Here is a 17,263-nt window from a genome sequence, read left to right on the forward strand (position 1 = left end):
TTTTGTTTCATTTATTTTGAAGTTTTGTATTGGGTGCATACACATGTATTATTTTATGTCTTTATTTTGAAGTTCCCTTCTTATTATGAAATGTACCCTTTTATCTTTTTATAATACATTTTATTTTGAAATCTATGTTCATTAGATAATAATTAAGCTAATCCAGACTTCTGATGTTTTTTGCTTGTCACATTTTTTTCTACTAATTTACTATCTACCTTTTAGTGTCTTTATATTTAGTGTTTCTCTTATAGATAATATATAGTTGGGTCTTATTTTCTTAATCTGACAATCTCTTCAGTTTAATTTGATTATTTAATGTATTACTTTTAATGTAATTATGGACATGGATGAGTTGGGCATTACCATTTCATGTTTTCTATTTGTCTCTTTTATGTTTCTCATTTATTGCTTTTCTAAAAAGAATTTTTGAAGGCCTTTTAGAATCTCCTTTTTGTTTTACTGTTGAGTTTTTTAAAGCTGCTTTATTGAGGTATAATTGATACACAATATATACTACATAAAAGCATTATACTGCATAAAGCATATAAGCATTGACATACTTAGAGTACACTTGGTAATTTTTAACGTATGTATATTCCTGTGAAATTGTAACTATAGTGAAGATAATGAATATACCCATTTCCACCAAAATAGGCATTTACAGTTAATGTGACTATAGATATATTTAGGTTTAAGTTTATCATCTTTATGATGGCTATCTATTTGTCCATCTGTTTCCTGTTCCATTTTTTCTTGTTCTTCCTTCTTTTGGATTACTTGAATGTTTTTATGACTTCATTATATTTCTTTTGTTAGCTTATTAGTTAGGACTATTTTATTACTTTCATGGTAGTTTTAAGGTTTATAGTGTATGTCTTTAACTTTGTACCATCTACCTTCGAGTATCTACCACTTCACATGTAGTGGAAAACCTTAAAATAGTACACTTGCCCTGTTTCTTCTCTTGAGTTTTGTTATCTTATTGTCATACATGTTTTTTATACCATACAGTCTTTTAAAGAGGTTTAAATGATGATGATAATAATATCTTAAAGAATTACTCATGTAGTTATCATTTCTGATTTTCTTTATTTTTTCATGGCTATCTGTATTTCTATGTGCTATAATTTTCTTTCTGCCTGTATTTCTTATAGTAGGTCCAAGGTCCACAGGGCATAAATTCTTTCATGTTTCCATATCTGTAAAAGCCTTTATTTAACCTTTAAAATTTATTTTATTGAGTTATGTATTGTAACATTCATCCATTTCCAGTGTAAAATTCAATGATTTTTAAAATAACTATACTGAATGGTACAAACATTAGAATAAATCAGTTTTAGAACCTTTTCCTTCCCCCTATAATAGCCATCATGTGTTTTTGCAGTAAATCCTTGTTACTGCACCCCCCCACCTCCTTTTCCCCAGCCAACTAGTAATCTACTAGTAATCTGTCTCTACAGACTTGTCTTTTCTGGACATTTCATATAAATGGGATCATATAGTATGTGATCTCATGTGTCTGGTTTCTTTGACTAAGTATGATGGTTTTGAGGAACATCTATGATTTAGCACATGTCAGTAAATACTTCCTTTTTATTGCTGAATAGTGTTAATTATATGGTATACTACACATTAGGTACATCTGGTTGTTTCCAGTTTGGACTATTATGAATGATGGTGCTATGAATACTCATGTGCACATCTTTATGTGGACATATATTTTCATTTCTTTTGGGTAGATACCTAGAAGTAGAATTTCTAGGCTGTGTACTAGTTTTATGTTTAACTTTTTGAGATGCTTAGCCTGTGTTTTTTCTTTTTTTATTGAAGTATAGTTGATTTACAATGTTATATTAGTTTCAAGTTGTGCAACATAGTAATTTGATATTTTTATAACCTATACTCCATTAAAATTATTATAAAATATTGATTATATCCTCTGTGCTGTATATTATATCCTTGTATCTTATTTATTTTATACCTAGTAGTTTGTACCTCTTAATCCCCTTCCACTGTCTTGCCCCTCTCTTCACTGGTAACCTCTAGTATGCTGTCTATGAATCTGTTTCTATTTTGTTACATTTGTTTGTTTTGGTTTTTTGGATTCCACATGGAAGTGAAAACATACAGCATTTGTCTTTCTCTGTTTGACTTACTTCACTAATCATAATATTCTCCAGGTCTATCCATGTTGTTGCAGGTGGTAAAATTTCATTCTTTTTTATGACTGTATGTGTATGTATATATGTGTGTATATATGTATATATACACACAGGTATATATAATATATATATATACAATTTTATAGTTATTGTGTGTATATATGTGTATGTGTGTGTCTATACAGTACATCTTTATTTATTCATCTGTTGACGGACACTTAGGTTACTTCCATATCTTGGCTATTGTAAATAACGGTGCTTTGAACATTGAAGTGTATATATCTTTTTGAATTAGTATTTTCATTTTTTACAGATAAATACCAGGAATAGAATTGCTGAATTGTATGGTAGTTCTATTTTTAATTTTTTGAAGAACCTCCATAATGTTTTGCATAGTGGTTGTACCAGTTTACATTCCTACTAATCACTAGGGTTCCCAATTCTCCACATCCTTGCCAACATTTATTATTTGTTCTCTTTTTGATAATAGCCATTTTGACAGGTGTAAGGTGATATCTCATTGTGGCTTTGATTTCCATTTCCTTGATGATTAGTGATGTTGAACATCTTTTTCTGTGCCTGTTGGCCATCTTTATGTCTTCTTTGAAAAATATCTATTCAGGTCTTCTGTCCACTTTTAATTGTGTTGTTTATTTTTTATATTGAGCTGTGTGAGCTGTTTATATATTTTGGATATTAACCCCTTATCAGACACATCGTTGGCAAATACCTTCTCCTATTCAGTAGGTTGTCTTTTTTTTTGATGGTTTCCTTTGCTTTGCAAAAGCTTTTAAGTTTAATTAGGTCTTGTTTGTGTATTTTTGCTTCTGTTTCCCTTTCCTGAGGAGACATGCAAAAAAAAATTGCTAAGACTTATGTCAAAGAAAGTGTTGCCTATGGTTTTTTCTAGGAGTTTCTGGTTCTGGTCTCACATTTAGGTCTTTAATCTACTTTCAGTTCATTTTTGTATATGGTGTGAAAATGTTCAAATTTCCTTATTTACTATTACTTATTACTAAAAATAGGTAGCTATTTTTAGTCTGTTTTTGAAGATTTTTCTCTGGGCATAGAATTCAAGTTTTACACTTTTTTTTTCCCTTCAGTACTTTAAAGATGTTGGTCCCTGCCTTCTTCGTATTGTTTCAGTAGAGTTCTTTTGTTACCTTTGTTTCTTTGTTTTGTAATGTATCTTTTTCCTATGAGTGCTTTTAGTTTTTTCTTCTTCATCAGTGGCTTTGTGCAATTTGTTTACGGATGTTCTTTGGTAGAATATTCTTATTCTTGAATTGAACTGCTTATATCTGTGAGCTTCTAGTTTTCATCATAGCTGTAATGTTTTTGTCCATTATTTCTTAAAATATTTTTTCTGTCTCCCTTGTTCCTGTCTCTCTCTTTGTGGACCTCCAATTACACCTATGTTAAGTTGCTTATATTCCGCAGTTCACTGATGATTCATTAATTTTGCTTTAAACTATCTTTTCTATGTTTCATATTGGGTAGTTTCTGTTGCTTTGTCTTCTAGCTCACTCATCTTTTCTTCCTCAATGTCTAGTCTGTTTTAATCCCCTTTGTTATATTTTTCTCCTTCATATTTTAAATTTTATCTCTAGAAGTTCTATTTGGGTCTATTTTTAACATATGTAATATGATTATAGTAATTAATGTCCTTATCTGGTAATTCTAATATTTTAGTCAATTCTGGGTTGGTTTTTTAAATTCATTTTATTGTTTCCTTGTGGACTATTTTCCAACTTCTTTGTGTACCTGGCAACTTTTATTGCATGCCAGACATAAATTTTGACTTGTTGAGTGCTAGACATGATATTATCAATAAATATTCTTGAGGTTTTTTTATTTTATTTTTTTAAGACAGTTAATTTACCTGAAAACAATTTGATTCTTTTGAGTTTTGCTTTTAAGATTTGTTATGTGGATCTGGAGTAGTCTTCAGTGTAGGGCTAATTATTCCTCACTAATGAAGGAAAGTCCTTCTGTGTATTCGACGCAGTGACCTGTGAATCATGAGGTTTACCAGTCTGGCTTATGGGAACTGGCAATATTCCTGGCTCTCTGTCAGTGTGAAATACTGTTTCTTCTAGTCATTCTGGGTGTTTTTTTCATAAGCCTTGAGTAATTTCCTCACATACACTTATCAGTATTTATCTGAATTCTTGAAGGGTCCTGTGTATATTTCCTAAGTTCTCTTCGTGTGTAGTGGTCTCACCTCTGGTTCCCTTTCTTAGGTTTGTGGTCTCCCTGGAATCTCAGCTCTGTCTCTTCCACTTAATGAGTCAGCTGATCTCTACCAGAATTTTATCTTCATTACATTGCAGCCCAGAAGTGGAAAGTTATTATTGGGATCATTGTTCTCATGCTTAATAGTATGTTGTTTTTCTCTCGCTGCTTTTGCTCTATATCTTTGGTTTTTAGCAATTTAGCCATGATACGCCTCAATATGGGTTTTGTGTTTATTTTGATTGGTGTTATGTATCTGCAAATTTGTCTTTTTTCAGTCATCTTCTCTCTTCAGTTTGGATAATTTTTTATTGATCGTCAATCAGTCTTCACTTTCCTTCTCATGTCTATTTTGCTATTATGTATGGCCAATACATTTCGTATTTCAGAAAGTTTATATTTCAGTTGTAAGACTTAACGTTTGATTCTTTTTCGTTATCTATTTTTTCCATTGTGATTTTCATGAATTTAAACATGTTTTGTTTTACTTCACCAATGTTAGTTGATAATAGTTGCTTTAAAATCCTTTTGTATTAGTTTCAGTATCTGGTTCATCTCACTGTTAGGCCTGTTTATATTTTTTTCTCTTAAAAATATGTTCTGTTTTGGTTCTTGATTTGTTGGGCAATTTTGTTTGGGTTAACTTAATAATGTTAGTTTGTGGAGCCTCTGGATTCTATTATTATTCTTTTATGAGTAATATTTCCTTTGTTTTAGCAGATGATTTTCTGGGTTCAGTTTGAAATGCAGACAATTTCTAGACTGGCAGCATTGGTCTCCTTTGAAATCATTGTCTTTAGCTGGATCCTTTAATTGCTCTGTGCCTTTGTTAGGGATCGTTCAGAGATGTGGGAATATCTTCATTGGGTTGTGCCCTGGTAGGATCACCACATTCTTCAGTGTTACTGGTTTTCCACTTTCTCTTTTCTGAACTCTCAGACTGGAAAATTAAGGGGTTTCCTCATATAATCTTCCTCTGCTACCTCACTGTACTCAGACACATGCTAAAGGCCAGAGAGAGGGCAATTTGATTTCTGTATGTCTCCCTTTATCCAAATGATCATGAATTGCCACCAGAATATATCTGTTTCTATTTACTCACCAGTTCCTTTAGGTATATGCTTATGTATTATTATGTACATATTTTGTAGTTATTTTCTGAAGGGAAGCAAGGGGTTGTTCGGCAGGGTTTTTATCCATCATACTTGAAAGTGAAACCTTTGAGTACCAAGTATTTGGTTTAAATTCTAGAGTAATCACTAATACAATAGAAACATTATATAATTACTAAACTATTAGTAGGGGAAAATAGAATAATTTTTAAAGATCATTCTAAAAGCAATCAAGAAGGGAAGGGAGAGTCATAGAAGCAGTGGGAGAAATAACACAAAATATGATTGTAGACTTAAAACTCAGATATGTCAGTAATTACATGAAGTGTAAATGGCTTAAATGCTCTTTTTGAAAGACAAAGACTGTCAGACTGGGGAAAAACAAAATATGCTGATGTTTTGTTCAGAAGAGACACATCTCCATATAAGAATACAGAAAGATTCCAAGTGGTGGAGGAAAGACATGGAAAAGCTTAGTCACAAATATTCTTAGCAGTGTTATTCATAATAGCAAAAACATAGAAATAACTCAAATGTCCATAAGCTGATGAATGATTAAATAAAATGTGATATAGTCATATGGTGGAATATTACTCAGTCTCAAAAAGGAATGAAATTCTGACCCATATTGTCAGTTTATCTTATACATGTAACATTGGTGAACCCCAAATACTTTATGCTAAGTGAAACAAAGTCAGACACAAAAAGTCACATATTGTACTATTTTATTTATATAAAATGTCTGAAATAGTCAAATTCATAAAATAGTATAAAATTACATCATCAGGTAAATACTTACAGAAAGTTACTGTTGCTGAGGAGGATCACCTTATAATGATAACAGCTTCAATTTGTTGAAAGATGTAGCAATTTAAAGTTTAAAATTCCCTAATAGCTACATTTCACACTATATAAAACAAAAATTAACAGAACTGCCAAGTAAAAGTCATATTGATAATCATTGTGAGAGATATCATGTACCTCTCAGTAATTAATAGACCAAATGAGCAAAAAATAAATTAATCCTCTAGATTATTTGAACAACCATATTTTATGAATCTGATCTTGTGGGCATACTTACCTAAGGCAAACATAGCATGAATACTATTTTCAAGCATACATAACATTTACAAAACTTGATTGAATGTGCCTTAAATCACAACTAATTTCCAAAATTTAGTAATAGACAAAATGTAAGAAACAAGTAACAAAAAGATAAGTAGAGGATTTTATGTTTGTTATTAAGAACTATTGCTCTAATTCTAAGTAACCTATGGTGCTAATAAAACAAAAACCTATAGCTAACAATATGTGAACTGCAAATAAAGATACACAAAAATCAAGAAATTCAAAAGTTGCTTCTTTGAAAAAAATAATAAAATTGACCAACCTCTGGTACGATTGATCACGATAAAAAAGACACTGGTAAGCAATGTTAGGAATGCAAAATGTGATGTTTCAGATTCTGTGAACATTAAAGATTAAGAGGATAAAGGTGTAAGCTTAAGAGGTAAAAGTATAAAACTTCTAGGAAGAAAACCTATGGGAAAAATCTTCACGACTTGTATGTGAATGTTCATAACTTTTTTGGTAATAGCCCAAAACTGGAAACAATCTAAAATGGCCCCAAACATGTGAATCAAGAAATCGTGATATATCCATAAAATGGAATACTGCTTAATAATCAAAAAGAATAAACTATTATCAAACCAATTGTGTGGTGAATTTTAAAATAATTATGCCAAGGGAAAGAATCCAGGAAAAAAAACTACTTATGCTATATAAAATTTTAGATAATGCAGGCTAATTTATAGTGACAGAGCTCAGATCAGCAGTTGCCAGGAGATTGGGTAGAAGTCAGGAGGAACAGTGGGGGTGGATTAGAGAGGGCATGAGGAAGAGCATAATGGATATGTTACTTATTTTCATTGTGATGATAATTTCATAGGTAAATACATATTTCAAAACTTATCAAATTGTATACTTTATGTTCAGTGTATTGTATGTTCTTCAAAAGACTTTAAAAAACCTGTTTAGAACAATATGAGAAAGTTAATTGGAACCTAATTTTACTTGTGAACACAAATATAAAAATCTGTTTTATTAGCATTTAAAAGTGATAAAAGTTAGTATAAGCAGCAGATTTTTACAATTTTTTCTTTCTTTCCTTTGAAAAGTTTTTAATTTTTTCTGAAAATTTTGTTACAGCTCTATAGTGTCAACCCTCCTTGCTCTTATGGATGGATTAGACAATAGAGGTGAAATTGTTGTTATTGGTGCTACAAATAGACTTGATTCTATAGATCCCGCTCTCAGGAGACCTGGTCGTTTTGATAGAGAATTTCTTTTCAACCTCCCTGATCAAAAGGTAAGGGTTTCTGTTTTTGATATATTAAAATGTATTTGTGATTCCATTATGAAATGTGTGTTGTGTTTGTATGTATACACACATATGTGTGTGTGTGTATATATATATATATATATATATATATATATATATATATATATATATACTTTGAAAGTGAAATTTTATGAATTTTCATTTAAAAAATTTTGTGCTTATCAGGGGTCTTAGTTAAACTTTAGGAAACTTGTTAACTATTGAAAAGTCTTTTTCTTAACAATGATCAGAAAGTTTATGACTTTTAGGAAGTAAGAGTAAAATCCTTGATTATGTTGGTATAGATGCTTACTTACTCTTTTCTTCAGTTCTCCAGATTGTAGTAATTACCTTGTGAGTAAGTTTATATGTCCCTCGTTAGCCAAACGAGCTTTATTCCCCAAAAAATAACATTTTTAGAATATTGGTGGCTTTATGAACAAGAGTGCAATATGCAAATTTTCAAAGAAATGACTAACATCATAATTAAAAGCAGCTAAAATGAAATGCTATTCATTATAGTGTAATTTTTAAAAGAATGTATAATTAAAACAGGGCAATGCATAGTCATTGACTATGTAAAATGGTATTTAATATACAAAGTTCTTTTTTCCTATTTTTCTTGGAATTATTTTGTTAGTCTTGATTTGACCAGTTTAATCGTTGACTGTCATCTTAACTGGGAATTAAAGTTTGAGAGGGAGAGACGTATGTAGAGAAGGTAATATATTTGACAGTGTTTTCCATGTGATTTAACACACCAAACCTAACTAGAACATTTATAATATATACCTATACAAATATAACCTAAAGAGAGCAGAGAGGATACTATATATGAATATATAACACACACACAAACACACACACACACTCTCACACACACACTTGCTGTTATATGGCTTTGATTTTGGATCTCTGTGAAATGCGTGGTTTATGTACATAGATGTGAGAGGCTTAGTGATCAGTACAGTAAAGAAGACCATAGGGAAATGAATGCAGTGGCTCTGCTGTACAGAGCAGTCTGTGTAGAGCAGTTAATACCTCAGTCTGACAGTCTGTACAGCCACTATATTTGTCTCAGCTTTGGATTGACAATCCAACCTACAGGCATTTACTTAGCTTTGTCAGGTTAGGAAACATAGTATATACAGCATCATCTTTTTACCCAAGTGAGCTTCTAGGACTGTACAATGTAGAGAATGCAGTATAAAAAGTCAAAGTAAGGTTTTATAAACCTTTGGTTTATTCAGTGAGTTCAGTTAATATGGAGATTACCTTGTTATATATTAAATGTGAAAGCATCAACTAACAAGATGACAATATGCATTATATTTCTTAATTGAAAACTTTTTCAACTTAAAACTTTTTTTTCAAGTTTTAAAATTACCTGTCCTTTAGCTCATTGTCAGTCATGATACTTTAATGCATATTAGAACCAAAAGATCTGTGAAATCTAAATATAAAGTTTGTTTAAAAGTTAAGATTGTTATAACACGTTAAAGCTTTTGTTTATATCTTTTCACATGTTAAAAATGATGTGGCGGAAAGTCAAATTTAGTTTTTAATTCTATTCCTAGATCAGTCACATAGTCATATGTGCCACTAGTGAAGTTCCTTGACCTCTCAGAATATTAAATGTCTTAGTTTGTGAAACAGACTGTTTAAAAATAAACAGTTGCTTTTCTGGGATATGTTTATTTCATAAATTTGTTCCAGCTAATACTTTTGAGGGGTTGATGATATTTTGTTTACTTGTACTTTTTTCTTAGGCAAGATTTTATTTATCTGTGTTTTTCTTCTTAGGCAAGAAAACACATTTTACAGATCCATACCAGGGACTGGAATCCAAAATTGTCAGATGCTTTTTTAGGTGAACTGGCTGAAAAATGTGTTGGTGAGTGCTACTATTTGAATTTCTTGATTGTTATTGTTTGTTCTGCTCAACCTCCCTTTCCCCTTATCTTTGGAATGTGAAAGAGTATAGTTACATTTTTGTGCAATACATGGCTTTGCCTTCAAATGTAAAAATTATTTTAAACATTTCACTCGCACACTTGTAAATTAGAATTTTAGCTGCCATTAAGTGTTTTGATTCACAAAGCTCAGTATTAATACACCTTTCAATGATTGCTGGATTTCCATGTTATTACTGCAGTGTCTTCTTTTAGGAATTGTCCCCTTTCAGAAATTTTACTGAGAAAAGTAAGCTTAGGCTTGAGAGATAAAGGTCAGGGCAGGTCTATAGTCTTTTACTTTGCAGATTACATGATGGACTCATCCTCATGCCTGTGGCCTAAAAAAGAAGTTGAGTGAGAGGAATCTTCAAAGAAAATACTTTAATGGTACCTGTTAATATTTCCCAAAATCTAAAACTTTCCAACTTAATGTTAAGTTAATCACAGTAGAAGATTTCCCATGGAGTGAATGAACATTACTGTCCTAAAAGGATATGGTCAGAGGGTTATATCTACATACATGGTTATTCATAGGAGATGGAATTCAGAGGTTTTAGAATTCAAGATTTTGGCTCTGTTAGGACTAAAATTAAAATGAATATGGTATTAAGCAACTGAATGTACACACAGGTATTTTTCCTCCATTCTTTTTCTGTCTTTTGTCTATTTTACTCTCATTCTCTCAAAAAATATGAGTTAAAAATAAAAAATCTCTCTCCATGAACTTTTTAAACAATATGACGAAATCCCTCAAATAAGTCCATTAACAGTGAACAGTCTACTTGGGAAAACTTTAAAGTTACCAAAACCAAAAAGAATGACTTAGTTAAAAAAATCACTGTGGTCCACCATCAAATAATTAAAACTTAAATAGAACATTAGTCCATTCAGTTAGCTACATCCGAATTATCCTCTTCATCCACAGGGACCTCCATCTCCGAAGCAGCATCCCTCAGCTTTTGAACCACAAAGACCTCGACATCTTCTGGTGAGGAGAAAACGTAAATCTCTCCAGCACTACTCCAGTTTAAGCTTTGCCTGGTATAAGAAAGCATGCGCCAAAACCATTTCATGTAAATTTGGCTTGACCTTTGCAAAGCCTTGTGCTGCTTTATGGGAGAGGGTGGTATTTGGTACACAATCCAGTCTTTTCCCTTTTTGAAATTTGTCCCCTTTTATTTCCTGCTACTTTTATGATATTATTGTATTAGGATATAGATCAGAATGGGAAATCTTTGTAGATTCTTCTGTGAATTTGTCACAGAATGATCCTTAACTGAAATAAGCAGAAGTCTTCAAATAATTTTGTACATTCCCTAAAAGTAATTTTAAAATTAATTTCTGTTACCCTATCGTCTGAAATATTACACACTCTAATTCTTCATCCTAAATATTAGACTCTTAGATTCCTTTTTCATTTTCAGAGGCCACTACTTCTCATTTTTCCAAGTGATTTATTTTAGCTTCAGTTTCTTAGGTTAAAAAAATTTTGAGACATACTTTCTTATAGGACTGAGAAACTTCTCTTGCCTTTTTTTGAGGGTGGCATTGGTGGTTTAGAATCTGCTTATATATACTTCATTTTCTTCCTGGAGAGTGACAAAAATCCATTCTAATTAACTGACTTCTGTTTTTGATCGTGACATTGTTCCTTCCAAGAAACCAGTTCACATTAAAAACAAAACAAAACACGTGCAGGTGTTCAAACAGGATGAAATAGCAATAAATTTTAAATTCTTTATAAACTTAGCACTTATTTATCCCCAAAATGGTTTACCATGTATGGGTTCGGTTGAGTGAAATTTATGCCTAACAAATGACTATGCAGTCTTGATGGACAGCTGCAAAGTTAGCTTACCTCTTGTTAGAGGTTATGGATTTGGTAACTTTTACCTTTAAATGAATTCCCAAGTACTTGGAGGTGTTTGCATGCATTATAGTTGTGATTTTTTGTAGTCTTCACATAATTTTGGTATCCAGAACATCTGTACAAATAGTATGAGCTTAAGGTTAAAGAAGAGCTTAAACCTAATTATATTTGTCTATTCGTTTTCACTGAGGGTCAAATTTATCAGTGAGATAAATACACTTTCATTATCAGTTGTTTGATATTTTACTTAAAAAGTAACTTCATAGGGGTGAGTATAGCTCAGTGGTAGAGCACATGCTTAGCATACACAAGGTCCTGTATTCAATCCCAAGTACCTCCATTAAAAAAAAAAATTCATAAAATTTTGCCTTTTTCTAGTTTGTAACCTCTTTGAATAGCTTGTATTTTTAGTCTTTCATATTTCATCTTAATAGCAGTATTTAAGAATACTTTTTCTTTGATACTGAGATAAACGTATTCATCACAGTATTAGAATTGTAATGGATAGAATTAGTATGGTTATGGAAGGGATATTGATATCTATAGCAACTTTTAACTCTCAAAAGGCTGTAGTATATTTTCAGTGTTTCTAGAATGGTCATATCATCTATTTTTCTAAACCAAGACCCTTTTGAGAGTGAAAAAAATACATTGTTGATTATGACAAGGCAGGTGGCCTATACCTGGACATGTTGTCACCCTTAACAACCTATTTAGCCATGGTTATGATGAACCTTTAATTCTGTTTTAGAGTCTAGTAAAGAAATTATTATTTCTTTTATAAAGGTATTATTATAAAGGTATTAATTTAGTAGTTCTCAGTTTTTTTGTATATCAGAATCAGTTGTAAAGCTTTCTCAAAATACACATTTATGATATTCATTCACCAGAAATTCTGATTCACCAAGTTTGTTGGGAATCTATTTTTGATTCATTTTCATTATTTTTCCAGATGAGTAATCAAGGTTGACAACTGCAGATATAAACTAGTAATTCTCATTCACAAGCAAATGTAAAGAAAATAAATCCTATTGTTTATAATTGATTGGTTATGATAATCCGTGTAAAAATTTACTTCTTTAAATGGACTCTATTATTGTTGATAAACTTCTAAATTCTCTTTAATAAATTAAGAAAAATGCACAATACATTGCTGTTATGTATGTTGTTAACATATTATGTCAAAAATAAATGTTATGGGCAACATTTACTACATAAAATACCTTTTAGTGGCTTTTTTCTGTTCTACATTATTTTTGAATTTTTTTTCTTTTTTAACTTAGGCTTTTGCAGGTTTATTCATGGAGAAATAGAAAATAATGTGAGAGACTAATAGTAAACTTGATTATTTTGAAGAATTATTTGGGAGATTGACTGCTGTCTTGAGACAGTGTTAATGCTTGATTTGCTTATAGTTTTTTGAATTAAATTCTAACAGCTCATATTAAATTTCCCCCTACTTCTATATACATGTTTCTTTAAGAATACAGTACTTCATAATTATCATTGAAATTTTTAATAACAGTAAGTTGGCTTAATGGTAAAAGAATTTAGCTTTCTTAGAAACAAATGAAAAGCCCAGTATATTCATCCACTTCTTTTTGGTAGTGCATGGTAACCTAATGGTTTTACCTTCCCAAACTGTCTTGGAGTTACTCTTCTCTTTTCATTCATTCTTTCACTCAAGAAATATTTACTGAATGCCAGGCCAGGCCTTGTTCTTGATTTTTGAGATACATTTAGTGAGCAAAACAGATAAATATCCCTATTCTCACAGAGCTCACATTCTGGTTGAGGGAGGCAGACGATAAACACACTAGGTAAATGAAAAGATGGTAAGTGCAGTGGAAAGAGGAGAGCAGGGTGAAGAGAAGTTTTCTGTTACATGTAGGGCTTGGTTAACACGATCATTTGCCGTACTAATAATAGGGATGAAGTTCATTATAGATGTGTGATTTGGCATGATTTATATGGTTTTTTCCCTCAATGTTCTTTTTCTTCCAGTTAGTTTGGGGCACTTTCTTCTCTGCTCTTAGTCTTCCTGTCTAATCACCATTTTTATTTCAGTATATAAGTGTTCTACAAGGTCATTGTGAGGTATAAAAAAATAATAAACCTGATACCACTCTTTAAAGAGCTTAGGGGCACACAGTCTGTAACTTGTTCAGGTGGTTCCCCCTGCTGGCATAACTGATAAAGGTGGCCAGATGCAGGTTTAATTAGTGATACAAAAAAAACATGATGAGTTTGAGTTTTTCTTCCTTTTTGTGGTAAAGACCTAACAGTTCAAATGTCTTTGTACGTGTTTGTTGCTCAAATGAATGAAATGACTTAAGAGCACTGTGGACTTGATTTGTTAACTACATGATCAGTTAAATATGGGTAATGGTTGATACCCCATATCTCTTAAGCCTTTGGGCTAGATTATCAGTCATCTTAAGCTAAAATATATATATATATATATATATATAAAGGGAATTAATGTGGAGAGTTAGTGCATGCTCATTCCCTTTAATATCTTTGGAACTATCAGAGATGATCACAACTTGATAGTTTTTGGAGTAATTAGTTATTAACTTGCTAATGGGTTGCACTCAGTTGGTAGTAGAAAAGCTCTGATTCTGAAGCTTGAGCTTATGTATACTACTTTGTACTACTCAATTATATGTGTTTGGAAATTAGTAATATTAGAAAAATTTATAGGAAACTATAATGTCACAAGGACTAAACTAGTGATTGGGAATATTGATGAAGGATTGATATGAAACTATTACTCTTTTGAAATCTTTCCTGAAGAAAGTTATACATTATAATCAGTGGTTTTAGCACAAAATACATGACTTGTTTTCTTTTAATATCATTAGTTCATGTGTTCGTTAATTAAAGCATTCAAAACATTTTTAGTCTTTATGAGTAAACAGTTTCATTAAGTTGTTTTAAATGGTCAGTTTTCATTTTGCTGATAGATTTGCATATAATGATTGATTTAGTGTTAATTGTTTTCTTAAAGATGTGCATCTTTGTAAGACATAGTTGGTACTTGAAAAAATGAACTTACCATGTTGTCCTTTTCCTTTTGTGCATTAGGCTATTGCGGAGCTGACATCAAGGCCCTGTGCACTGAAGCTGCCCTTATTGCCCTGCGGAGGCGTTACCCCCAGATCTATGCTAGCAGTCATAAACTGCAGCTGGATGTTTCCTCAATAGTGCTCAATGCCCAGGATTTTTACCACGCAATGCAGAATATTGTGCCTGCTTCCCAGCGTGCTGTCATGTCTTCGGGACATGCACTATCCCCCATCATAAGGCCACTGCTGGAAAGAAGCTTCAACAGTATCCTGGCAGTCTTGCAGAAAGTGTTTCCTCATGCTGAAATTAGCCAGAGTGACAAGAAAGAAGGTAGTATAAATTACTTTTTCATACTTTTAAAATGAAACAAATACATGCATAAATAAATAAATTCTGAGTTTCCTTATAAAGTTATTTACGTGTTACTCTTTTATATTTGCCATGAATATAGAAAATGAATCTGTTTCATTCACCACTGTATATTATAGGCCTAGCATATTGCCTGGCATACAGTAGTTGGCTAGTCAGTGTCTCTGAAAACAGTGAATGGATATTTGTTCTGTTTGCTCACTCTTGGGCCATTCTGACTTTCTTGATGTAGGAGTGTTACTGTCTTTAGAAAAGTTGGCTATAATAATAATGGCTTACATTTATTTAATTATTATAAAGCCCTTACATAAATTGTCATTTATTAATCTGCATAACAGTCCTGTGGAATGGGTACTCTTATTCTATAAAAGAGGAAGGTATTCACTCACATAGGGTCACTTAGTAAGTTCTAGGGCTTGCTCAAACCCAGGGTGCCTGATTCCAGAGCTCACGCTCTTAACTATGTTGCTATAATGCTCCTCTGGATTCATCTCATCAAATTGTTGTTATTGGCAGGGCACTCTGCTGTGTGCTGGAGTGTAAATTATTAGTAAGGGAGTTAATTAGAACCTAATTACAGAAGGTCTTGAATTCTGGACTCAAGGTTGTAGTTTGGATCTGAGATAAAAACAGAAACCTACTTGTAAAAATGTTGCTCATTTATAGGAAACTTTAGGTTCATATGCTAATCAGAATGAAGCCCATGTACTTTGAAGAGACAGTAATTTTAAAAAATTACCTTAATTTTCCCAGTTTCTAGTACCTTGTTTTTCATGTAGTCTGCACCAAATAGAAAATTGTTTAGTGAATTATGGTAACATTAAAACTATTATATGTAGTAAAAATCATCAATATTCAGTGAATTTTGCTGGCATAAGTATATTTTTCAGAAACTTTATTTTTTGGGGATAGATTCTCATGAAATATCACATGGATTACTTGATTTCTTAAATTTGTCAAGTAGGGAGGAGAACAAATATGTGTGGTCTAGCTACGTTGCCATGAATAGCATGTTTCTTATCTGATTTTCATAACTGAGGATATGTATCTTTCCCCCCCAATTTTTTATTTTTTGAAAAACTGTGTTACCTTTAGAAAATCATGACAATCTGACCTTCCCTTTATTTCATTTGAGAATTTTTGGTGGCATAATTATCTGTGTTTTCTTACCTTTTTTTTTTTTTTATAAGTATAAAGTATTCTTTAGTTTCATTTTTTTCCTTTGTATACTGTGGAGAAGAGAAACCAAAGTTTCTTTGATGATAAATAACTGTTTTTAGTTAAAAATATGTCTATATTTAGAAATATTATTCTGGTTTGTTTTGTCTTAATTTTTTTTTTTGGATAAATATCCTTTCCTTGTATATGAAATTATCACTCAAAAGGTACTCAATTATTTTTCAGGTTAACTTTTACAATATTAGTTGTATTAAATATTTAGTTCTTAAAAGCCACTGAAATATGTGTCTGCCAGCACAATTCAATATCTTATTTTAGAAAGTATGCCTCTTTTTCTTTGGTTTTTGAGGGCAAGGATATGGTTTCTGTTCATCTTAATGCCCTCACATTTCTCCTACAGATGTAGCATTGCTTTTTATTGAATGCATGGACACTTTTGTTAGGTATGTGTGAAGTACAGCTATTAATACTTCAGGTTGTAGTCCAGGTAAATTTTTAAGTATGGTGCACTTGCACTCAGTAAGAATTTTAGTTCTAGTTAGTCCATTGAGCAATAACTTAAGACCCATCTAGAGACTTAATCTTACTTGAATGAGTGCATTTTTTAAGATTGGCTTTGTTTTTAATTGAATTCTTGAGTCCCTTCTTAACTAGACTAGGTATTCCTTGAAATGTATGTATAGAACATGTGAAAAAATAAGTATCAATTTGTTCCTTGTTGCTTTTGTAAGAATTGGGCCATAATTCAATTGCTCTATTGATTAAACCAAATATCTTATATTAGATGTATTGGTTCTGGTCAGAATTACCTTAGAGATAACTAGTAAGTAGATGGATATTTTACGAGAGTGCCATTTCTTTTCCAGACTTCTTGTAGTTAGTCAGTCTCCCAAATTGCATCTCGTAACACTTAAGTAATCTGTAAAGGT

The 17,263-nt window shown here is 31.6% G+C and overlaps 1 protein-coding gene across 3 annotated transcripts in view; it reads left to right on the top strand.

The window, feature by feature from the left end:
- Nucleotides 1-17,263, top strand: part of ATAD2B (ATPase family AAA domain containing 2B) — a 141,499-nt gene that overhangs the window by 62,522 nt on the left and 61,714 nt on the right. For all 3 annotated transcript variants that reach the window (XM_031466652.2, XM_010992935.3, XM_031466651.2), the window contains 3 exons: nucleotides 7,721-7,880; nucleotides 9,696-9,786; nucleotides 14,805-15,116. In XM_031466652.2, the coding sequence (XP_031322512.1) occupies nucleotides 7,721-7,880; nucleotides 9,696-9,786; nucleotides 14,805-15,116 (563 nt within the window). The remainder of the gene's footprint in view (nucleotides 1-7,720; nucleotides 7,881-9,695; nucleotides 9,787-14,804; nucleotides 15,117-17,263) is intronic.

Source organism: Camelus dromedarius, chromosome 15 (assembly GCF_036321535.1).
Source record: "Camelus dromedarius isolate mCamDro1 chromosome 15, mCamDro1.pat, whole genome shotgun sequence".
In the NCBI taxonomy this organism is placed as follows: Eukaryota; Metazoa; Chordata; class Mammalia; order Artiodactyla; family Camelidae; genus Camelus; species Camelus dromedarius.